At 41.7% G+C, this 25,928-nt stretch overlaps 1 protein-coding gene across 5 annotated transcripts in view; it reads left to right on the plus strand.

Moving 5' to 3' along the window:
* The window catches only part of kalrna (kalirin RhoGEF kinase a), a 285,635-nt gene that overhangs the window by 75,188 nt on the left and 184,519 nt on the right, over positions 1-25,928 (plus strand). For all 5 annotated transcript variants that reach the window (XM_036958909.2, XM_036958910.2, XM_036958911.2 and 2 more), the window contains exons 2-3: positions 23,453-23,527; positions 25,446-25,560. In XM_036958909.2, the coding sequence (XP_036814804.2) occupies positions 23,453-23,527; positions 25,446-25,560 (190 nt within the window). The remainder of the gene's footprint in view (positions 1-23,452; positions 23,528-25,445; positions 25,561-25,928) is intronic.

The following is a 25,928-nucleotide window of genomic DNA, read 5'->3' on the forward strand; positions in this document are numbered from 1 at the left end:
TAGTCTCCCAAGGACAGAGAGATGGAGAGGGAGATCTCCGGCTGGGCTTCTATGGGGGATTAACCAAACCCTGATTTAATTAGATCATGTGAGTCCCTCCTGTCACACTTACACATGCATCCAGCAGCCCTTTTGTGTGTGTGAGCGTGTGTGTGTGTGTATTGACGTCAGTGTGCGTGTGTGTGTGTGTGTATTGGCTGCTGTGTGCGTGTATGAGCGAGTGATATGGAAAGAGGAAAGAGTCAGCGATTGGCTGTGGGGTGGCTTTTGGGTGAGTTTGGCTGTGGTGGGGCAGGATAGTGATGTGACGACTCACAACTGAACATCTGTTGATGGACAAATCAAAGTGGCATGCTGGCGAGCTGTTTCAGCACTGGAGAAGCAACCAAGACAGGTATTTATGGAGATGAGTTTAGCAGATTAAGGACTTGAATGTCTTGCCTTTGTGTGTGTGTGTGTGTGGGTGTGTGTGTGTGTGTGTGTGTGTGTGTCTGTCTGTCTGCATTATCTGCTGTATTTGGTCCACCAGTGACTTTAGTTGAGTCTGTCAGAAGCGAGAGCCGCATTTCAGTTCTGTTTATTTGACATTGTCATTCTAGTGTTCGATTGTTTCATTAGGGATTGCTGACAGGCTGACAGTGACAGCTGTCTCCTTGTTTTGGAGCTTCCTAGATAAAAGAGAGAGAGGGCTTTTTTGTTGTTGTCAATTTTGATTAGATATCACTTTTATCTGGGCTGACCCAATGTTCAGAGACTTGAGGGAGGCTCAAAGCTGCTTTACCCCGGTGAAATATGCTCTGGTGTCCTCTTCTGAAAGTTCTGTCATTTACCAGCATTCCTTTGGAAGTATCGTTGAAGGAAAGGCTTTTGAAATGTTGGCCACCGACAAACGTATCCTGCCGACTCATAGTCTGTGTCCCAAATGGCACCCTATTCCCTATTCGGTGCACTTTGGACAAGGGTCCACAGGTCTCTGGTCAAAAGTATTGCACTTTATAGGGAATTGCGTGCCACTTGGGACACAGTCAATGTGCGACTAAAGTGTTGAGAGAGCATAGGACCTGCACATGCGTCACAGCAATTCCAACTATTTCTGAGAGCAACAATACTCATGTTCAAATATTTCCAATTTCATTTCTTTGTAATCACCACTACATTTGCTACAGTTGAATTGCATTGTTATGTCTAATAGGCTTTTATGATGTCTGTACACATCTTTCTTCCTACAAAAGGTTAATAGATAAACAGTACGATATAAATTGACCAGCCACGCCACACAGGGATGGTTGAAATGCAGGTGCGGGATCCTCTGTGGAGCAGTGGCGTTCTCAGGAGACTACAGCTCAAGCAGGGAAGCGTAACACTGGGTTTGTCACAAATGGCGCCCTATTCCCTTTTTTTATAGTGCACTACTTTTGACCAGGACCCATTGGGTACCCATCGGCATGAATTACCAGCCCAAATCCCCCGTAGACCAGGTTGTATTTCCATTCCCATTAATTCATATTAATATACCATAAACAATCACCCTCTCGCCCTGAGATATTCTCTAGTTTCTTGGTGTGGGAGACAATGTGCTCATCTAGGCTACCCGATTCCCTATGTAGTGCACTACTTTCAACCAGAGCTCTATGACACAGCCTGTGGTCCCTGGTTAAAAGTCGGGCACTCTAAAGGGAATCGGGTGCCATTTGGGACACCAACCTTCGACACCCACAGTAGTAGTCAGAGTGCTAGTTTTCTCCATCTCTAGCTAATGAAGTGTGTCTGCTTTTCATGCGTTGACTAGCAATCCATATCAAGGGCTTATTCCAGCCCTGGAGCCCAGCCTAGTGCACACGTGTTACAGCGTGGTCCAGCATCCACCATTGATTCTACTAGTTCAGAGCAGGGTCGCATTGATTAGGCACCAAACGGAAGAAAACAAACTGAACCTGGGAGACTACCTGCATTTGTCCAACAAAAAACAAAAATGTTTCGTCTTCCGTTGCAAAACATTTTTCTGCGGTCTGTCGTAATGAGTACTACCCAGAAGAGGAAACCCATAGGGTTTCAGCATAAGGTCTCCCTTTCTGCAGGAATCACAGGAGAGGCGGGAAGTCCCTGGACCTATTAGGATCCTCCCTGCAGAGCCATTATTCTTTCCTATGAACAGCACCCAGCATGTTCTTGTTGTATTGGAGCTCTTTGGGAATGTTTTTAACACACACACTCCCTCCTCTGCACTCATACTCCCCTCTCTGTTTATTCCTCTCCTGTCCATTTCCCCTCCTCTTCTCTGCATAAATGAGGGAGCGAGAGAGATTGTTGATGTCATTACGAAAACATTTCAACATAAAATGCAACAATGGTCTCGTCATTCATGCTTACAGTATAAAGCTTATCTGAAGCACTCTGCTCAAGGGACTTGCCACCTGATTTCTATGAGACGGAGTCATGCTTTTCACTTGTTATGACCTGTCGTTTGCATGCGTTTTTTTCCTCTGAGCCCGAGACGCCTTTCCCTCGCTGTCGCTCAGCCTATGCCAGTGAGCGAGCCCCCCCCCCCCTCCCTTCTTTCTCTGTCTCCCTCCCCCATTCCTCTCCCTGCTTCTTTCTCGAGTCCTTGCTCTTTCCAGTAAAAGAAGGCTGCCCGATGAAAGGGATTGTGGCCTTTCATTTCATTGACATTGTTAGGTTGTTTTGTAAGGCAAATGTGGTTGTCACATTTCATTAATGGCAGTGTAAGGACAATGCCCCACTGGGCTCCAGGCATCATTTGTAACGTCTAGTTTTGTTTTACATTTGGTTGAGTTGTCAACTAACTTGAATGAAATGTTAAATCAACAACAATGTTACCATGTCATTGGATTTAGGTTAAAAGTTCCCTTACATTGATGGCTTCCAGCATATCGAGTAAGTTTTCCAAGTTGATTCAACGCCATCGCGTTTTCTTCAATGAGGTGCTAACAACGTTGATTCCGTCAGTGTTTGCCTAGTGGGACACTGCGTGTTGATTTCCCAGGCAACATTTTCTAGCATAAGACACATTTGTACCACCCTGAGGAGCAAGCCCTAAATATTCTGTTAAAACACCTAACCAAGTGGTGCATCAATATTGTCTCTCTCTCTCTCTTGTCCACAGGGTTTTTGTATCTTAGTTAGGACTTGTGGTAAAATATTGGCTCGTATCCAGGACTCGCGGTATTGCAGAAACCAGCGAACCTCAAAGGTGTATATCTTGTTAGTTCACTTGTCAGTCTGGCTGTTAATAAAATCAACATTATATGGGCGCTGTAGTGAAGTTATGACTAGCAGCATTGACCTGTGTGTTTTTTCTCTATTTTTCTTCAGTCTGGGTTGGCTTTGCGGCGTGTGAGTGTTCTTCCTCCCGGGGCTCTAAGGCTGGTGGTTAGGGGTTAGCGGGAACCTAAATGGGTAGTCCCCTGGGTGCTGTTGTACTGGGTGGCTGGGTGAGGAGGTCTGACAGGCTGGGCCCTGGTTTAGTCTTCTTAGGCTGAGACGACCAGTGAGTGATTGGCAGCTGTGACATTTGCCTCCGTTCCAGGCAGGCTGGCTGGGCATAGATACAACATAAAGAGCAGCTCTGATCTAAACCTTGGAGACTCTCTGTTGGATGCATGTGCTCCAGCTCACACGTGTGTCCTTGTTAGTAAAGGTCATTTACAGGTGAAGGGACCCATGCACCAACAAGTTCATATGAGCATATCAAATGAAGGCTATATTTTGGGGAGATGAACCCTTTTCCATAAGGGTTTGGCATAAGTAACGGCTTTGATTTATGGTCAAACCGATTTTGAAATGGGCTCTTAGAAACATCTGCAACACATTGTGTTAAAAGGTATTAAAATGAGATGAAAACAAGTGAAGACTAATAGCAACAGCATTATATTTTCTTTTGGGGAAATGATTTGCCTTCTGTAAGTTTAAGAAACATTGCCTTGTGCCTTGTAATTCCGTTACCAAAAAACCCACATATCTTAAAGATATTCCCTAATTTCTCTCCGTCACGAGGAGGCTACTTGAGACTACATAACTGGAAGTGTGTGCTTTCTCCCCTTCCGAATCCCACAGCAAATAACGACAACTCCATTCAGATGATTAGGTAGCAGACTACCTGTTGGTTCTTGCTGTTGTAGTCTGTCGTTCTCATATGACTTTTAGTTCTGTCATTTTTGCCAGATATCTCCTAATGACTTAGCACAGGCTCTAGCTCTATGACTGTAGCCTAGTGGCGGTTTGATGACTTGTGATTGGACGACAGCGACAACAAGCTCCACCAGCCACTCTTGTGAAAAGCAAAGAGCGCGAGCAGCATAAATTATACACGGGGAGCGAGATGTAGACAGTCTGCCTTGTGAATTCACGTGGAATTGCATGATTGTTTTCGTATCGTTTTAACAGAAAACTGATAACAAAATGGCAGTTTAAATGTTAAGAAGAATCGTCCATTTGTCATATCCCAAACACACATCAATTTTTAATGTAAAGCATTATATTTATATGCATCCAACAGTTCACCTAAGTGTTTTGGTCTGCAGGTATCTGCCAAAATAAAGAGAACACCAACATAAAGTGTCTTAATAGGGCGTTGGGTCACCACAAGCCGCCAGAACAGCTTCAATGCACCTTGGCATAGATTCTACAAGTGTTTGGAACTCTATTGGAGGGATGCGACACCATTCTTCCACAATACAGTCCATAGTTTGGTGTTTTGTTGGTGGTAAAATTCAGTAAATCAGTAAATGGACACAATTAACATTTGGGAGCAGGACTCTGACATTCTGGTTCTCTCGGGAAACATGGTTAAATAGGTCTGTCTCTGATAAGGACATTGAAGTAAAATATTATAACATACCTAGATGTGACAGATTACAGAAAGGGGGAGGTGTGGCCATATATGTCAAATCTAATTTCATGGCATCCCAATCTTTAAATATTTAAATTCCCGAGAAATTTGAGCTCCTGGTTGTGCATCCATAAACCAGAATGCACATGTATTTGTTGCTGGGATTTTACTGCCGCCCTGCTGCCATGGCGGATGCTATTGGTGCTATATCCGAGTGTTTGACACCTTTGTGTCCATGGATTTGGACATTTTAGGGGTTTTGAATTTGGATTGTCTATCCCTGGCATCAGATAAATGTAAGAGTATATGCATTGATTTTAATCTGACTCGATTTATTTTAAAACCCACACGGCTAAATGTGAAAACCCTGTTAACTCCTGCTTGATTTACTGAATTCTTACTAATAACCCTATACATACAGTGCCTTGCGAAAGTATTCGGCCCCCTTGAACTTTGTGACCTTTTGCCACATTTCAGGCTTCAAACATAAAGATATAAAACTGTATTTTCAACAACAAGTGGGACACAATCATGAAGTGGAACGACATTTATTGGATATTTCAAACATTTTTAACAAATCAAAAACTGAAAAATTGGGCGTGCAAAATTATTCAGCCCCCTTAAGTTAATACTTTGTAGCGCCACCTTTTGCTGCGATTACAGCTGTAAGTCGCTTGGGGTATGTCTCTATCAGTTTTGCACATCGAGAAACTGACATTTTTTCCCATTCCTCCTTGCAAAACAGCTCGAGCTCAGTGAGGTTGGATGGAGAGCATTTGTGTACAGCAGTTTTCAGTTCTTTCCACAGATTCTCGATTGAATTCAGGTCTGGACTTTGACTTGGCCATTCTAACACCTGGATATGTTTATTTTTGAACCATTCCATTGTAGATTTTGCTTTATGTTTTGGATCATTGTCTTGTTGGAAGACAAATCTCCGTCCCAGTCTCAGGTCTTTTGCAGACTCTATCAGGTTTTCTTCCAGAATGGTCCTGTATTTGGCTCCATCCATCTTCCCATCAATTTTAACCATCTTCCCTGTCCCTGCTGAAGAAAATCAGGCCCAAACCATGATGCTGCCACCACCATGTTTGACAGTGGGGATGGTGTGTTCAGCTGTGTTGCTTTTACGCCAAACATAACGTTTTGCATTGTTGCCAAAAAGTTCAATTTTGGTTTAATCTGACCAAAGCACCTTCTTCCACATGTTTGGTGTGTCTCCCAGGTGGCTTGTGGCAAACTTTAAACAACACTTTTTATGGATATCTTTAAGAAATGTCTTTCTTCTTGCCACTCTTCCATAAAGGCCAGATTTGTGCAATATACGACTGATTGTTGTCCTATGGACAGAGTCTCCCACCTCAGCTGTAGATCTCTGCAGTTCATCCAGAGTGATCATGGGCCTCTTGGCTGCATCTCTGATCAGTCTTCTCCTTGTGTGAGCTGAAAGTTTAGAGGGACGGCCAGGTCTTGGTAGATTTGCAGTGGTCTGATTCTCCTTCCATTTCAATATTATCGCTTGCACAGTGCTCCTTGGGATGTTTAAAGCTTGGGAAATCTTTTTGTATCCAAATCCGGCTTTAAACTTCTTCACAACAGTATCTCGGACCTGCCTGGTGTGTTCCTTGTTCTTCATGATGCTCTCTGCGCTTTTAACGGACCTCTGAGACTATCACAGTGCAGGTGCATTTATACGGAGACTTGATTACACACAGGTGGATTGTATTTATCATCATTAGTCATTTAGGTCAACATTGGATCATTCAGAGATCCTCACTGAACTTCTGGAGAGAGTTTGCTGCACTGAAAGTAAAGGGGCTGAATAATTTTGCACGCCCAATTTTTCAGTTTTTGATTTGTTAAAAAAGTTTGAAATATCCAATAAATGTCGTTCCACTTCATGATTGTGTCCCACTTGTTGTTGATTCTTCACAAAAAAATACAGTTTTATATCTTTATGTTTGAAGCCTGAAATGTGGCAAAAGGTCGCAAAGTTCAAGGGGGCCGAATACTTTCGCAAGGCACTGTATATGTCACTCCCTTTGGTTCCCTCCCCAAGCGTTATTTTGTTTCTGTGTCTTGTCTGCGTGGTTAGCGGTTCCTGTTTTGTATTATGTTCCGTTTATTTTATTAAAACACTCACTCCCTGAGCTTCCCGACTCTGAGCGCACATCGTTACAAGTGGAGTATTTGCACATGATTTCAGTGATCATTGTCCAGTAGTATGTATTACAGATATGAAACAGCCAAAATGCTAATCCTTAAAAAAAAAGTACTATCCTCAAGGGTTTTTACATGAAATGGTCTACTCTGATTTACCCACTATCTCCTGTATTTCTGACCCTGACTTGGCTCAAGAAAATGTATCCTCCATATTTATTCTTCTGGCAAATAAACTCACCCCTTTTAAACACTTCAGAGTCAAAGATAGATCAGAAGAAAACCAAGGGTTAGATCTATCTGAAATCAGGCCTGGGCCAAAGCATGGAAAACTGACTCTGTAGTGGACTGGCATTTTTATGACAATTGAGAAACAGATGTACTATCTGTCTGACTCCGGCATAATAACTGAGAAGAATGGGATAAGTGATGCTTTTAATCATAATTTTATCATCTCGGCAGGTTTTTTATTTGAGAGAAATGGTGGTTTAATTGACCCTGGTCAGTCAATCGACTGCTCTTCCCTCTGCCAGCCTCTAGCTGACTCAACGGTTAACCCATCAACTCCTCATTTGAACAATTTACTATCTGTGATGTGCAAGATGGCTTGCTTTAAAAAAAATCCACTGGGGCTTGCATGCTTGATCCATTTGTGCTGCAGCTCTCTGCCCCCCTGATTGCTGAATCATTAACCCCATATTTTTAACCAGACAAGTATATCTGGCACTATCTCCAAGGTTTAGAAGGCGGCCCATGTACTTCCCCCTTCACAAAGGTGGTGACCTAAATAATTATTGCCCTATTTCTGAACTTTCTTGCCTAGCAAAAAAATTTGAATCCTTGATTAATTCTCAGCTAAGATCTTTCTTATCTTTGAAATGTATTCTATATGTACATCAGTCGGGTTTTAGACACGGTCATAGCATTATCTCTCTGCTGCATCCCTAGTTAAAAATGATGTGGTTAACTGTATGGATAAAAGGCACCGTTGAGCTGCCAAATGTGTTCAATACTGTTGATCACTCTGCTAATTCAGAGGCTTTCCTCAATTGGCCTATATCAGGCTTCATGTAACTGGTTTAAACATTTATTGACAGATAGAACTCAATGTGTATCTATTGATGGTGTTAAATCAGGTTTCCTGGACATTACTAAAGGTGTCCCGCAGGGATCAATTCTAGGTCCTGTACTTTTTTTTACTATTTATATTAGCAATATCGACAATATAGTCTGTAAATTGTAACCTGCATTTGTATGCCGATGATACTGTTGTGCATGCTATTGCCCCCACGGTTGACCAGGCTCTATCTGAACTACAGTCTGCCTTCATTATATTACAGAAAAACTTTATTGACCTGAATTGAATATTGAATGCAGGTAAAACTAAGCATATGTTGCTTTCTAGAGCACATACAAATAACTAATGATTTAAGCATACGTACTTTGGATGGTATCCATATTGATCGTGTCCCTGCTCACAAATATCTGTGCATCTGGATAGATGAAAAGCTGTCTTTTAAAAAGAACATTGATGAGTTAGTTAAGAATCTGAGGATAGACACCTTCTAGAGAAATACACTACCGGTCAGAAGTTTTAGAACACCTTCTCATTCAAGGGTTTTTCTTTATTTTTTTTTGTATTTTATACATTGTAGAATAATAGTGAAGACATCAAAACTATGAAATAACACATATGGAATCATGTAGTAACCAAAAAAGTGTTAAACAACATTTTACGTTTGAGATTCTTCAAATAGCCACCCTTTGCCTTGATGACAGTTTTGCACACTCTTGGCATAAATCCACTTCACTTACTGTAGTTCAATAACCAAAATAGATTGGCCCCCCATTCTTTCTGCAGACATCTTTGAATATTTAAAAACATGCTCTGGAACATTGGTGACTAATAAGTATTTTTTAAACTTCCCACTTTGGGCTGGATGTGTAAATCTATTAGCAGAATTATGGTCTTACCTCAATTAGCCACGAAATTGCGTGTTTGAAAGTGACTGTCTGGAAGCTGTGCGGCACCATTTTACTGACATTTTCTCCCTCGTGGGCCAGCCCGTAGCAATTCTAGTTCTAGCCAATGAGCTTCAACCCCTCGCTATTTGAGTGACGGCTAGCAAGATGCACACACAGCGGAGCGAGAGATGATGTGATGCACATACATATCTGCAGATATGTATGTATTGCGCAATTTTCAGGGACCACTTTTGGCTTGTGAGCGCTATTTTCATAACTACTGGCTAAAAAGTATACAAATGTTCTGGAGAAAGTACATTTGTTTTTGCGACATTTTCTGTGGAAATTGTTCAAAGTAGTCCTTGTGTATAGAGTTGTATGGTTTGCTAACCTTTTGAAATCAATCGTTTTTGTTTGGCATACGTTTTAAAGATAGAGTCTGATATGCTGTTGGTCGACAGATAATGGTTTAGTCGATCAGTTGCACGTCTTGATTGACGCCTGACTCATCGGACTAAACCATTGCGGAGGCCGCGGTGATAACGCACCAGTAGTACATTTACCATACATTTACCGATAATTTCTAATCTACAATGTTTGTTTGGTTAACGTCATTTCTGTTAATGCATTCAGTATCGAAGTTGACATGTTGTTTGCAGAATGCACAACCTAGGCTACACTTGTGTGAAACACATTTTGGTTTATTTCATTCCTTTTACGAGTTGTCAATTGATTCATTGTGTTTTGTTTGGAGCGCCCCTGTCAATGTTGAGTAAAGACGCGCCCTGGATTACTCATAGAAGTAGGCCTTGGATACCTGGTCTGCGCACAAATGTAGGCTTATAAATGTGCCTATTTTGGGATCTAATAGTATTTCTGATTGTTTTAACTCACCACCACTAATAGGCTGTGGAGCTTCTCAAAGTAATTTTTTCATCACCTCAAAGAAGAAGTAAACAACGTCTGTTTTTACATCCATTGAGACTGACAATAGTTCCTCAATATAGCCTATTTGAAACATATTTCCAGCTCTCTTCCTTTCAATAACCACTTGGTGGTGAAAAGGGAAAGAAATGTCATGCTCTGATCCGGTGGAAACGTCATAAAATAGGTGAACCTGATTACTTCTTATCCCTTGCGCAAATAGCTTATAGATGTGTCTCCGGAGCTCACGGAAACCCTGAGTGTCCAGAATATTTGTCCAGAGTATTTTATACAATGTTGCAAGTTTTTTAGAACAAGCTTAGGGCTGGACAAGGTTGATAGTTGATCAAATGTTTCAAGTTCCTTGCAGACATGTGTAGTCAATGTGATTTTTTTTTCATCAGGATATTTTCTACCTTCAGCCTGCAATGTTTTGATTTGTTGGCTTTATGTATGCTATATTTACATAGTTGACAATGGCAATCAAAAGTATTTTAAATGTATAATTTTAATTTACATTTGTATTAATCACATGACAATGATTTTCAGAAACAAAGACTTTATTATAAAAGACATGAAACTGTTCCAAGAAAATATGCATATGAAAATCATAACGGGCATGCAGATCGGTAGAAATGGTAAGATAAATTGGCACTACAAATGAAAAAGTTTGCGGGAACATAATGGCAGAAGGCCAGCAGCAGGGGGAGGTGGAGGTTTTTTTCTTCTGGTTAGGCTATCTTGATCTCTGGCTCCCTCTTGAGTCATTTGGTTGTCTTAATTATACAATCACAGTGTGCTTAAAGCATCAGACAAGCTCAGTAGCCTACGTATAGTTGATTTAATTAAAACACCACCTGTCTATATATGGAAAAATACCCGTTTTAAAATGGCGACCATTCAATTGGTCGAAAGAACAGACGACTCTTGGTAGACCAATATTTTTTTATCGGGGCAAGCCCTAGTTTTCAGTAATAGCAACAGAGCTGGACTGTCGAGGTTGCATGTACCACTCAGATATTTTACCATGCTATGACAGAATGATTGTTAGCACACTGTAGAGGCCTCTGCATTGTAAGGATTTCTCAAAGTTAATTTGACTGCATTGTAATATTTTATTGCTCCTCTGGTTTGGGTAATTTTTTAGGAATGTGGAGAGTATTCTAACAGCAATAATAGATTGGCATTGATCCTACTGTGGGGCTCTCGTTTTGTTGTAAGTTCAAGACCTGAACATTTCGCTTTGAGAAAGCACACACATGCTGCTGCCAAAGCATGTCCAAATGACAATGATTTCTTACTTCCATCGAATACTATACTACTCTTGGCTTTAAAAATCATCTTGTTCAAAAGCCGCCCTTGGGAAATGAATATCTGGTATGGTCATATGGTCACTTGGTCCAATTTTGATGGTATTCATTCTTGAATGAACCACGTCTCACAAGCCCATATGACATGCAATGTCTGAAAGATTTACCTTGGAGTGATATACTGCAGACTGCAGAATGGAGTATTTAGAAATATATGCTATCATTGACCCAACATGCTGTATAGGTACATTAAACAAAAGTATTTTTGAGCTTCAGGCATGTTCTAGAAATCAGTGGCCCGCCCTGTCTCTTTATGTAGCGTTTGATAACACTACGATTGAACAAAGTTGATTTTGTGGGAATAAATGGGGATGTAATTATGAGGGTTTTACTGTCTTCAACCCAGTGTGTTCTGGGTAAAGGATTAGACACAGAGCTCTTTTGTTCCGTCTTCAGGATCGGATGCAAACCAATTTGGTCTCGCTGTTCTCTGATCATTACCCCATAAAGGGTTTTACGGGCTGGGTCGTGTCGCAGGCCGGGCCTGTGTCTGCTCTGTGACCCCCCCCCCCCCCTTAAAATGGGAGCAGGGACCTTTTTTCTGTCTGGAAAGTCCATGGTAAATTTAGCAATTTAGCAGCAGCGATATAAAATCCCCACAGTGGTGGGTAATTGTGGTGAGGCTGGGGCTGGGTCTCTAGCTGGATGCTTTATCTCAGAGGGAGGTGGCGGGGCTTGACCTGGTTTCCTTTGTGGATACGTTGCCATGGGAAACCGTTGTCACAGCCAATAGAAGGGTGTTTCTGGAGGAGGGCAGATGAAAGAAAGCAGCAGTGCAGCTAGAAGACAAGGAGATAAGGAGCCTGTCTAGCTCTGCTCAGCCATGGTGACTGTCTGGTTGTGTCCCAAATGGCACCCTATTCCCTACATAGTTCACTACTTTTGACATAGGGCCCATAGGGCTCTGGTCATGGGCCCTGGTCAGAAGCAGCGCACTATGTAGGCTAAAAGGTTGACATTCGGGATGCAGCCACAGTGCCCTGGTCAGAAGCAGCGCACTATGTAGGCTAAAAGGTTGACATTCGGGATGCAGCCACAGTCTGTGTGCCCTCTGTTTATTGTCTCAGACAGTTGTCAGGCTAACACTGTGTTTGGTGTAGTAGTTCACTAGTCTATTAAAACATCACATTGTGGAGACTTCACAGTAAGGTGAACAGTGTGGAAAAACATTTATTGGAATTGCCAGTGCATGTAGGCCTAATTCTGTTGTTTTGTTAATATAATTTGAGCATGCCTAATATAAATATGAAATGCCTGATTTTCTAGGTTAGATTAGGCCATTTTCATGCAAAAGCACCCATGACCACCAACGTGAAGTTTATAGGAATATGTCAAATTGGGTGTCAAATGAAAGCTAAGATTCTTTATTTTTTATTAAGGCATATATACTGTACATTTTCCCACTATTTTCCATACTAAAAATGAGAAATAAGCAAAGGCATTGATTTCTGGTGGAAACGGGGTCTTAGGAAATATTTACCAGAAAAAGTCAAATACATCAAAATCCAATGATGTTGAAATAAAGACCCCTGCCAACTAATATCAACACGTATATTTAGTTTTCTTCTGCCTTCTGTAAGTTTAAGAAACATTGCCTAGTGCCTTGAAATTACATTACCAAAACCCCACATACTTATCTCATCAAATTTCTCTCCCTCATGAGGATGGAGGATATTGAAAGTTCACAGAAGTAACAAGTTCACAGAAGTAATCAGAGGCAGCTGTCTATCGTTGTCTCTGATTGGGAATCAAACTTAGGCAGAACCGTTACCAAAACCGTTATCAGCTGAACATAACAATGGAAGAGAGGACAGTAGCAGTTTACACTGTCCTCTCTTCCATTGTTATGTTCAGCTGATAACGGTTTTCCTTCTCTGTCTTCTGGTGGTCAAAGCATAGTGTGAAAAGTCTGGATAACTCTCTCTCTCCAATTTATGCCACCTTTCCCGGCTCTTACTGAGCCCCCTCTCTCTACATTTACTGTAATCAGCATCCTCCCCCACTGAGCACCGACCGACACCGGACGTCCATGGACGTTGGAAAGTTGTTGAAATTTGATCAGTCTGCCTTGGCCTTGATTTCAACGTCCACAGACATCGTTTTTTGGTCCGGTCCGAACCAGCCTTTATTTCAACATTCATAGATGTCTGGACCGACCTTCATTTGGCCCAAATATTCCACATTTGGTTGTGTTACAGCCTAAATTCAAAATGTGTTACATCTAAACACAATACCACATAATGACAAAGTGATAATGTTTGGTTGGTGAAATTTTAGAAAATGTATTAAAAATGAAATACAGAAATATCTGATTTACGTAAGTATTCACATCCCTGAGTCAATACTTTGTAGAATCACCTTTGGCTGCGATTTCAACTGTGAGTCTTTAAGAGCTTTCCACATCTGGATTTGACCATTATTCTTTTCAAAACCTTCAAGCTCTGTCAAATTGGTTGTTGATCATTGCTAGACAACCATTTTCAGGTCTTACCATAGATTTTCAAGTAGATTTAAGTCAAAACTGTAACTCGGCCACTCAGGAAACATTGTTTTAAAGCCACCGTTGGCCTCATGGTGAAATCCCTGAGTGATTACTTTCCTCTCCGGCAACTCAGTTTGGAAGGACCCCTGTATCTTTGTAGTGACTTGAGTGTATTGATACACCATCCAAAGTCTAATGAATAACTTTACCATGCCCAAATAGACATTTAATGCCTGCTTTTTTTTCTTTTTTTTTTTACCCATCGACCAATAGTTGCCCTTCTTTGCGAGGCATAGGAAAACCTCCCTGGTCTTTGTGGTTGAATCTGTGTTTGAAATTCACTGCTCGATGAGAGACCTTACATGTAATTGTATGTGTGTGGTAAAGAGATGAGGCAGTCATTCAAAAATCATGTTAAACACTATTATTGTACACAGAGTGAGTCCATGCAACTTATTATGTGACTTTTTTAGCAAATGTGTACTCCTGAACTAAATTAGGCTTGCCATAACAAAGGGGCTTAATAGTTATTGACTCAAGACATTTTAGCTATAAATGTTTTATTAACTTGTAAAAATTCATATTATGGGGTATTGTGTATAGGCCAGTGACAAAAAAGCTCAATTTAATCCATTTAAACTTTTAAATAACCAAATATGCAAAGGAGGATATTGGATATTTCTGGCTTTGTGTCCTTAATTAGGATACATCACCACGAAGAGAATGACATACATATAATTATGCATTTCTGTGTATTACAGATTAGGGACCGATGATGAAATTCTGTTACCACAATTATTTTACCGGGTGTAAATCCACTACACTTAGTGGCAGGGTAGCCTAGTGGTTAGAGTGTTGGATTAGTAACCGGAAGGTTGCAAGTTCAAACCCCCGAGCTGACAAGGTACAAATCTGTTGTTCTGCCCCTGAACAGGCAGTTAACCCACAGTTCCTAGGCCGTCATTGAAAATAAGAATTTGTTCTTAACTGGTAAAATTAAAATAAAATTGATGCCAAAGGCTGTTTTCAAATGGATTCGTTGCTTTTTAAGGGTGCGTTTCCAAAGGCCCTATTCTGATTTTTTTCCCACTAATTGATCAAATCACATCTGATCTTTTTTAAAAGGCTGATCTAACTGAATTTATCCAATAAGAAACTTTAGTTTTTGTTGCAAAATGTTTTCCATTACAAAACATTTTGCTACGGTGTGCACTAATAAATACACCCCTTGTGTGTTGCTATGAAATCAGCTTTACAGCACTCTTGTCTGTATGAAAACAATAATCTGTTCTTGTGTTTGTTAATGATTCTAATCAGAGGTGGCACAGGCCATCTATGCACAAACTGCAGTGTCCAGTGATTGACCCTCAGTTCCTTCACTGTTTTAGCATATTCCCTACATAGTGCCCTACTTTTGACCAGGGCCCATAGAGGTCAAAAGTAGTGCGCACTGTAAGGAATAGGGTGCCATTTGCGACACATCCTTAGTCTGTATGACCGATTGGATGTGTCTGCTGCTTTTCCAAGCTCAATCATCATTGCCTCTCCTCCAGTCATAATTGGTGTGTTTAAGGTAAATGTAATTACTCACTAAGGGAATTTGGAAAGTGTCCAAACATATCCACCCCTTCATTGCTGTCTGTATCAGGCTCCGAGGAAGGCACTTAATCCCAGCAATACATTTAACATGCGTAGGGATGGAGGAAAGGTTTTAGGTTTAAATGCAATCATTCAAAGGGAAGGTTGTAAGCATAAAGAATGCCATGAAAGGTATCAGAATCAGATTGGAGAGACAACAGAGACTGGGAAGGGCACATTCATTAGAAGGTGAAGAAATAGGGAGAATCTGATATCCAGAGCTGGGTCATCCTCCTTCTCTCCTCCTTTCCACTCTATGGATCCCAGGACAGATGTTTTTACAGGATTCTGTGGGATTGGATGTCTGCCTGCCTCTGCTGGCAGACTGCTCCACTCCAATGGGCTGGGTTAATCGCTCGGGGAGGACAAGGGTCTTCCACTAAACTGAGAAGAAACAGCCTTTGTCAAATTAAAACAAATGGGAATCCATCCTGCTTGGTGCTACGGCCCTCAGCCGTCTGACAGGCCATGTCAGGAACAGGCAGTAAGACATGAAGTCAACTCCATGGGAGGTGAGCTCTTTCTCTCTCTGAGAGGCCTACAGAGTCCTCCTGTCTTCTTCTTCTTCTTGGCTCCTCTGTACTGTTGAGCTATCACTCCACTTGGTCTACTCTGGATACTCTGGAATGTTCTTTGGAGACTGTGTTTGGTAAATCATGTTCTTTGAGAACGCGGTGTCTCATAGCCACAGCGGGCGATGGTGGACATGTACACTTGAATCCTGCCACTTTTGGACACTGGGTTTCATAACACAACAGACGGTCGTCCAGCTGAAGGAACTGAGAGTCCTGCAGGGAGGGAGGGAGAGAGGGAAAAAGACAGAGAGAGAGAGAGACTTTATTGCTCAAACAATGTGGGGCCATAGGGACAAGTGATATTTTCTAATATCTAGATGTAATGACTCGTTGCGGGGCGGTTTTCTTGGTCATTGATGTCGTGCATATGCTATGCTCTGATTTGGGTGCTCTATATTGGTCAAGACAAATCATTGCATATTTTGGTCAGATGATTCTGCAAATATTGAGTAGTAGACTTTTTCCTGTCTATTTTGTCCAGTTTTAAAAGGGCTATCTGGGATTAGTACAATTTTTGGTTGATTTTGATATCACGGATGGTGTCCTTGCATTGCTGAATTTAATTTTGCTGCTCTATTGATCACTACATACATTCAGTCTGAAACTGCCACCCAAGAAGTTATTTGTTTGACTTCATAATGAAGGGCGCTGTACAAAACAAATGAATTAGGGATTGGATCGTCTAGCAAATTGAACCAATCAGAGTATGAAAGTTGATAACGTCATCATGTAGGCCGACTCTGGCCCAATCGGTTTGTAGGACCAATCAGAACGGTCAGAATGTTTTTGCCTTCTAGAAATCATCAGGGAGGGAGGCAAATCCACTCATCGTGGAGAACAAACCTCAGTTGGCCAGGAGCGATGTGGATGGGTAGCCAGGCAATGCATCTCAAGCTCTGTCTATGAATTTGAGAATAGTTACATTTCTTCAGCTGCCCCATACCCCAACTTTTTCCAAATAAAAGTGGCGGGGTGCCTGCTTTGTTGTTTTTCAAATCCCAGAATGCCCATATAAGCATTAATCAGATGAGAAGCCGCTGTTGTTTGTAGACATGAGCTTGAACACACAGATGATTCAGTGCTGCTGTGTGTTTTCCACATCACGCTGCTCTTCATCCTCCAGCTCGTTCATTGTACTAGCTGCTGTGTTATGATCGATGCCCTTGCCTCGCCTCTTCCCCTGTGTTTTTGTGCGGTTGAGTAGATCAAGAGAGAGAGCCTGAGGAAAGTGGCCGGGCACTGGTGTGACTACCAAGTCTGTATGTGGTGCAAAGTCAATGAGAGGAAAGAGTGGTAGAAACTATTGTTATATCCCAGCTAGCACATAATGTTCTGAGAACCATATGTTTCTTAGAGCTTGATGAGAGCATGGTTGTCCTATGGTTATTTTGCATATAACCTTCCCACAACTTTCTGGGAATGGTGCAGGATAGTTGCTTGGCTTTGGAACATTCTCAGCACATTTAAAGGCCCAGTGCTTTCAAAAACATGTTTTTTTTGTATTTTATATATACAGTTGAAGTTGGAAGTTTACATATACTTAGGTTGGAGTCATTAAAACTTGCTTTTCAACCACTTCACAAATTTCTAGTTTTGGCAAGTCGGTTAGGACATCTCATTTCTCCCAACAATTGTTTACAGACAGTTTATTTCACTTATAATTCACTGTATCACAATTCCAGTGGGTCAGAAGTTTACATACACTAAGTTGACTGTGCCGCCTTTAAACAGCTTGGAAAACTACAGAAAATGAGATCATGGCTTCAGAAAATTCTGATAAGCTAATTGACATCATTTGAGTCAATTGGAGATGTACCTGTGGATGTATTTCAAGGCCTACCTTCAAACTCAGTGCCTCTTTGTTTGACATCATGGGAAAATCAAAATAAATCAGCCAAGACCTCAGAATGCAAATTGAAGACCTCCACAAGTCTGGTTCATCCTTGGGAGCAATTTCCAAATGCCTGAAGGTACCACGTTCATCTGTACAAACAATAGTACTCAAGTACAACCACCAAACACCATGGGACCACGCAGCCATCATATCGCTCAGGATGGAGACGTTCTGTGTCCTAGTGATGAACGTATTTGGTGCGAAAAGTGCAAATCGACCTGAAGATGCTGGAGGAAACAGGTACAAGGGTATCTATGTCCACAGTAAAACGTTTCCTATATCGACATAACCTGAAAGGCCGCTCAGCAAGGAAGAAGCCACTGCTCCAAAATCGCCATAAAAAAGCCAGACTATGGTTTGAGAGTGTACATGGGGACAAAGATCGTACTTTTTGGAGAATTGTCCTTTGGTCTGATGAAACATAAATAGAACTGTTTGGCCATAATGACCATCATTATGTTTGGAGGACAAAGGGGGAGGCTTGCAAGCCGAAGAACACCATCCCAACCTTGAAGCACGATGGTGGCAGCATCATGTTGTGGGGGTGCTTTGCTGCAAGAGGGACTGGTGCACTTCACAAAATAAATGGCATCATGAGGCAGGAAAATGATGTGGATATATTGAAGCAACATCTCAAGACATCAGTCAGGAAGTTAAAGCTTGGTCACAAATGGGTCTTCCAAATGGACAATGACCTCAGGCATAGTTCCAAAGTTGTGGCAAAATGGCTTAAGGACAACAAAGTCAAGGTATTGGAGTGGCCATCACAAAGCCCTGACCTCAATCGTATAGAACATTTTTGGGCAGAAAAGAGTGTGTGCGAGCAAGGAGGCCTGGCTCAGTTACACCAGCTCTGTCAGGAGGAATTGGACAAAATTCACCCAACTTAGTGTGGGAAGCTTGTGGAAGGCTACCCAAAACTTTGACCCAAATTAACTAGGCAAGTCAGTTAAGAACAAATTCTTATTTTCAATGACGGCTTAGGAACAGTGGGTTAACTGCCTGTTCAGGGGCAGAACGACAGATTTGTACCTTGTCAGCTCTCATCTTCACAAGGTCGATCTGCACTTTTCGCACCAAAGTACGTTCATCACTAGGACACAGAACATCTCCATCCTGAACGATATGCGTGGTCCCATGGTCCCATGGTGGTTGTACTTGATTCGAACTTACAACCTTTTGGTTAATAGTCCAATGCTCTAGGCTACCCTGCCGCCCCAATGGCCAGATATCTGAATGGCCAGATAGCTAGCAACAATCACAAGAAGCTTCCATCTGGGGAATCATAGGTGGCTTGTTTCAGCTAGTTTCTTGTTCTTTATACTATGTCTTGTTTTGACTGATGTCACTTCTATACTAATATGGCTAAAATTCGCAAGCTAGTTTACCAAAAACTGTAACGATGTCTTTGAGAGACAACAAGTCTTGGGATTTGCAGTTTTGCAAGTACGCTATTGGCTCTGTTGCCGCAGGCAAGGTCAATCAAGCATAGCTACATTTGAAATTATTTAAAATAGAGTTTGAACCCATGTCTGGAGAGAGGAGATTGAAATATCCATGACTATGCTCATTAATACAACGCTGCTGGCCAGAATACCTTTTAGAACAATGCAGCTAGCCGTGTCAATAAACAGGCTAACCAGGTAAAATGCTGGCAAAGAGAGCTGGCGGGGAACTGGACCTGGCTGGTAGCGCTGTTATAAAAACAAGCTTAACGCCATGTAAAATAGAGAAAATCTACTTTACAGTGCTGCACAGTCAACTCAGTGTATGTAAACTTCTGACCCTCTGGAATTGTGATACAATGAATTATAAGTGAAATAATCTGTCTGTAAACAATTGTTGGAAAAATGACTTGTGTCATGCACAAGGTAGATGTCTTAACCGACTTGCCAAAACTATAGTTTGTTAACAAGAAACTTGTGGAGTGGTTGAAAAATGATTTTTAATGACTCCAACCTAAGTGTATGTAAACGTCCAACTTCAACTGGTATAATCGCTATACATTTTGTATCGGTGATGTGTGTATACTATAGAGTAAGGTGACCGGATTTCTGAAATGAAAACCGGGGACATTTCCAGTTCGCCGGTCAATATATCATTAAAATATCCATTGGTATTATCTATGACATAACAAAGGGGGACAATTCCAGGCACACTGTGACAGACAGAGAAAACAACTATATTACAGAAACACTACAGACAAGACAGAACTGTCCCGTCTGAACAGCCATTCAGTGGTCCAGGTAGTCTTGGTAGAATGAGAACATGATCAAAATTAAAAAAACAGAGACAATAGTATATGTGAAATACTTAACAAGATAATAAAAAAATAAGATGCTGATGAGATTGGTAACTAGATAATATACTTATACCAACCTAATCTGTATATTTCTCAGAAGAATGTATCTTCTTCAGGATTGCTTTGTCTTTGGCCATCTTCTCCATAAACTCCTGGCAGGGGAGGTTGAAGTTTGTCTTCACAATAAGCATGGTCTCGATGGTAGGTACAGTGCACCTATTTCTTGCTGCTGTCCATATATCATTCATTTGGGAGAACACTCTCTCGACTGGTGCATTACTTCCAGGTAAGCACATGACAACAGACGCTAATCTAGCCAGGTTAGTGTGTGGGATGTCATTCTCTTTGAAGTGGGTAACCACCGTGCTCCATCTCTGACTGAGTGGTGTCTCAGATGTTTTCCATTATTCAAGCGATCCCCCCTTTAAGAACTCTTGCAGGCCAGTAACCTTGTCAAACAATGCATCCTAATTTGATGGTCACATTGGGGCATTTTTTCTGCAGTGTGGCTGCTGCCTTCTGGAACTCTTCTTGCTGAGGTCGTGTTTTTAGAAGGAGACAATGTAAATATTTTCGATTATCTGTGTGCTTCCTCCATGCTTGGTAGTAATTCACAGCCGTAGTGAAGAATGTTTGGGATGTTTTGAGAAAGCTCTCTGATCAAAAAAAGACCTCTGATCAAAACTGGAATGAAGTTCTGCCTCAATTTTGCCTCAATGTTTCTCAGAATTGCAGCTGACTCCACAGCACAGCGGTCCTGGCCTTCAAGCATCTTGATCGTGTCACTGAATACGGTCAGGTTTCCATAGACAAATGCCAGACAAAGTTCAGTAGGTGAATCTTCTAATATTGTTCGCAGGACAACACGGCATTTGTCTTCAGAAAGAAAAAAGGATTTCAATGGCACATACATTTTCAGGACTCTTTCTAGAGCAGGGAGCATGGACAACCAGAGAACATTGCTGTGTCCGAAAATGCTGTGGTACTCCTGGCCAACAAACTCACAAAATCTCTTCTGTCTTTCTACTCTGATGGTGAAAATATCCAAATATCTTTGTGAGCAGGTACTCAACATCATGGGGAATCATATCCAAAGCTGTTCTGGCCGTGTTATGAATGATGCGGGCTGGACAACCTAAGCCAATCACCTCCCGCTGCAGAGCATTTTTAACTTTGGTATGGACATTGACCCTCCCCAGCCTATTCAGACCTCCAAAGTTGGTATTTGTGTTGTTGGCAGAGAACGCCACAACTTTGTTTTCCAGGTTAAATGTTGATGATCACCAGGAACTCCGTTGCAATTTTCTCTGCTGTTTCTCCTTTCAATTCAACAAAATCAAGCAGTTTTGTTTCCACAGACGTGCTGCCATCATATATCTTACGATAACTGACTACTATTGGCAGCAGCTTTACATTCCCATGATTGAATTTGTGTCCCACAAATTCAACCTGGTCTAGGTCCTGTGTTACCAAAGTAGTTACCCATGGTGCTAACATGTTACTCACTATGGCGTCACATTTTTTGTCCTAGCACATGTGAACTTTGGCTCATAAATCTTCTGTGTCAGTTGTGCTGGGCAGTGCATAGATCTGTAACTATGATTGTGTTGCATAGTGTGGTATGCAAAGACCCTCCTGCACAGCTAAATCATATTCTTCTTGGGAAGGCTCTACCTTCTTGAAGAATGTGGTGACAGAGGGCATACAAACACGGGCAATCAGAGAGGCTATGTTTTGTTGTCTATGGATGTTCTACCACTGCCGTTCTTCCCCCCGATGCCATTTGAAAAAGAGGAATTACAAAGAGTGCAGTGAACCATTCTATCGTCTTGACCTGAATGTATAAATGGAAATTATCGCATGTTGTCATTAAAATGTTATTTCCGTTTCTGCGAAAGAGCCATTGTACCTCCTCTGTCTGCTCATCTTCACTCTCCTTGTGCCACTCTTCTTACTCTCTTAACTTTTTCTACTCCTCCAATTTTTCTCCTTCTCTTTTCTTCACTCGTCTTCCTTCTCTTTCTTTCTTCCTTTCCTTCTCTTTACCTTTCCACCTCATTCTCCTTGCGTCACTTAATTTTTCCGTCAGACTCTCCAATCTTTAATAATAAATAGTACACTATTAGATAAAAAATACTTCTGGTTCACAGATTCCTATTGCCTCATTTTTTGTATTTTATCTCAAAAACATTGTTTGGAATAATAAATTGTCAGGCTCTGTTTACCTTTCCTCCTTCATCCCCTTTACTCTTCTTCCTATCCCATCTTCCTCCTCTCCTTCCTATCCCATCTTCCTCCTCTCCTTCCTATCCCATCTTCCTCCTCTCTTTCCTATCCCATCTTCCTCCTCTCCTTCCTATCCACTCTAACAGAAAACATTATGCTAACGTTATCCATGAAAATGTCTAAATATATTTTCACACCACTTATTGCAATGCCAAACCATTTCAATACAAATAAATATTCCCAAAATGAATTGTGCATTCATTTAATATAATCATATTTTCAAAATAGCCCGTCCACTGCATGCTAACATGGCTAGCTAACTTAGTCTACATAGCTAACGTTAGCTAGCATAACCTATTTAAAACCTTACAGAGCAGATCATCTATCTATATAATACATTGTGACATTATAACATCACTAGCTAGTATCTCAAACAATTGTAACTTACCTGGCTTGAAAACACATTTGTGGTGATGTTGTGGATTCACTTGACACTGGACAAGTTTTCCACATTATTTTTTTCTAAACTAGCGCGAGCAAGTAGTTAGTAGAAGAAGAGTGAATGAAGCTTCTATAGCCAGCAGCCCCCTCTGTTGGCCTAAACAAGCACAACGCGATTGAGACATCAACCGGTAGGCTCTGCTGCCCGGTCTTTCTTGCCACGTTAAATATTTTTTCACTTTGCAGTCTGTTTTCAACGCACAGTTAAAAAACGGGGACATTTCTGGGGACAGCTCCAGCCGGGGACAGGCCACCATCTGGTCACCCTACTATAGAGTCCTCTAGCAGAGAATGCTGTCCGGCCTAATTCTCTGTTGTATCGTTGTTTATTCCTGTTCCAATTACATCATCATTACATCCAATTACTTCTAAAAACGTTGGAGGGGAAAAAAAGTTCTCAGGGTCTGGGAATAACTTTAAGAAGAACACCGAGCTTGTCTTTCTGTTATCATCATCAGCCTGTAGTTAGGTGTTCCATTTGTCCAGGAATGTAAATCTCTTAATGAGATTACAGAAGATGAAAGTTGATTATCTGAATCTTGTCCTGATCTGTCTCTCTTCTCCAGGGTCCTTCAGGAATGATGGGATTAAGGCATCTGATGTCCTGCCTGTGCTGAAAGAGAAAGTGGCCTTTGTGTCAGGTGAGTGTGTCTCGCGTCCCAAATGGCACCCTATTCCCTAGTCCTATCAGTCCTGTTCTAAAGTAGTGCACTACATAGGTAAAATAGGGTGCCGTTTGGTTTGCAGCCTGTGATGCTTCATCTTGACTAATCCACTATTGGAAATCATGAAGATATTTTCTGTTCTGGCTGTCAGTGTTCTTGGCAGACCTGTGCTGAGGAAATTCCCATGACAAGCATGATTAGTAGTACATGACAAGCATGTTGACATTTAACCATCGGCAAAACAACTTTCATGTGCGGGAACTTCCTATTACACTATCATCTTCATTAGTGCACAGACCAATTATGTACCAAAGACTTCTTACATTTATTTTGTTTTCTGTTTTTCTTTTGTGCGTAATATGCGGAAGGCTATGTATTGTATAACGGCGCAATCATAATTTTTATTCAGTTTGCATAGGCTCATAAACCTTCATATGCATAAGCTCTAATATATGCGTATGGTTGTTTTGAATTAATCATCACCTTAGAAAGCAGCTGTCCATTTCGTTGAGTTAGGCTTTGAAACAACATCCACAACGACCATGTTTTAAACTCAGTTTCAACCTGCTGTTGAACTTCTTTCTTCAAATTGATCATCACAGCGAGGGGCGTTTTAAAAGCACAATACTGTTTTGATGTGAATTGTGATTGCATTTGCATTGATATCAGAGGGACAATAGAGCCCTGAGTACCAGGCCATTAGGACCTGATGGTACATAGCAAGTTGTGTACACATGTCCAGAGGGCATAAAGGAGATAACCGTGACTCAACGGTCATGTGGAATTTTACTGCGGTCATGACTGCCGATGTAAAAACGGTTTTTGACTCATCTCTCAATGAACAGGGTAACCAGGTAAAATGCTGGCAAAGAGAGCTGGCGGGGAACTGGACCTGACTGGAGCGCTGTTGTATGGCTAAACGCCATGTAAAATAGAGAAAATCTCATTTAGTCTAATAAACACAAGGCTGTTAACTTAAGGCAGCCTTTGAGCTGTTGAGAATAGATATCTCATCTCTCCCTCTTTCTCGCTCTCTCTTTGTCTGTTGCTCTCCGTCTCGCTCTCTCTCCCCTGGGAGATGGGACTACTCTGGCATGCATCTCACTGATGTTTTTTTCTCCCCAAAATACATCAGAGGTTTCCCCAGCAGCAGTAGAGTAATATTGTTGGCCTTATCTCTCTTGACGAGGCCCAGTGTGTGGTACACACATACACACACGGGGGGGGGCTTGAGGATGACAGACTGGTGGACATGTCAGAGAGTCGAGGGGAGGGAGAAGCACGGGGGAGCACTGCCATCCGTGGGGGTTGGTGCTTCCAAAAAGTGTCAACAAAGATCTGTCACCACCAAAATCCCTCCATGCCCCCCCTCTCCCTCCATGCCCTCCCTCTGGGGCGCTGCTGCTTTGCCTCCCTGCCTCCATGTCTGCCTTCCTGGTGCTGCTCACAAAGTCCCATGAGCACCGGGGATAAACAAACGTGCACTGTACTTCAACATCAATCTGGTCATGCATCTCTCCACATGGGATGCGTCCCAAATGGCACAATATTCCCTGTTATAGTGCACTACTTTTGACCATGGGCTCTGGACAAAAGTAGTACAGGGAATAGGGTGCCTTTTTGGACAAATACCTACTAAATAAGAGATATGAAGACAGAGCCTTTCTACTCTCATTATGTTGCATATCATGTCATCCTGTAAATGACCTATACAGGCACTTTGAGAGAATGCTGAGAAAATGGAGGGATGTTTTTGGGCCCTGGTCAAGAGTAGTGCACTATATAGAGAATAGGGTGCCATTTGGGAAGAACCCCATGTGCACTTAAAGCTCTATCTATCTCTGCCTTAGGGCTTTCATAAATCAGGAGATTTCTGCTATCTGTGTTCCTACAGGAGGTCGTGATAAGAGAGGTGGCCCCATACTGACCTTCCCTGCCAGAAGCAACCATGACAGAATAAAACACGAGGAACTGCGGCGGCTGGTGACCTATCTCTCCACTGTGCCCAGGTAAGAACAGAGGATATGTGTCTGATCGAGGATCAGTTTAGCTTTTTAGATCACAATGAATAAGATTACATGGACAGGTGGGACCTGATCCTAGATCAGCACACCTCCTACTCTGAGACACTTGATACATGCGGGCGATACGGCCCCTGGACTATCTGACCGTGCTAATGTAAACATGGCTTAATGTATGTGGCTAGCTGGAGGAACATGCTTTATCCATGTACAGTGCCTTCAGAAAGCTTTCATAACCCTTGACTTATTCTACATTTTGTTGTGTTAGTCTGAATTCAAAATGGATTAAATACAAAAATAATACAGTACCAGTCAAAGGTTTGGACACACCTACTCATTCAAGGGTTTTTCTTTAT

This window comes from Oncorhynchus mykiss, chromosome 22, assembly GCF_057628025.1.
Source record: "Oncorhynchus mykiss isolate SJ-2025 chromosome 22, ASM5762802v1, whole genome shotgun sequence".
Lineage (NCBI taxonomy): Eukaryota > Metazoa > Chordata > Actinopteri > Salmoniformes > Salmonidae > Oncorhynchus > Oncorhynchus mykiss.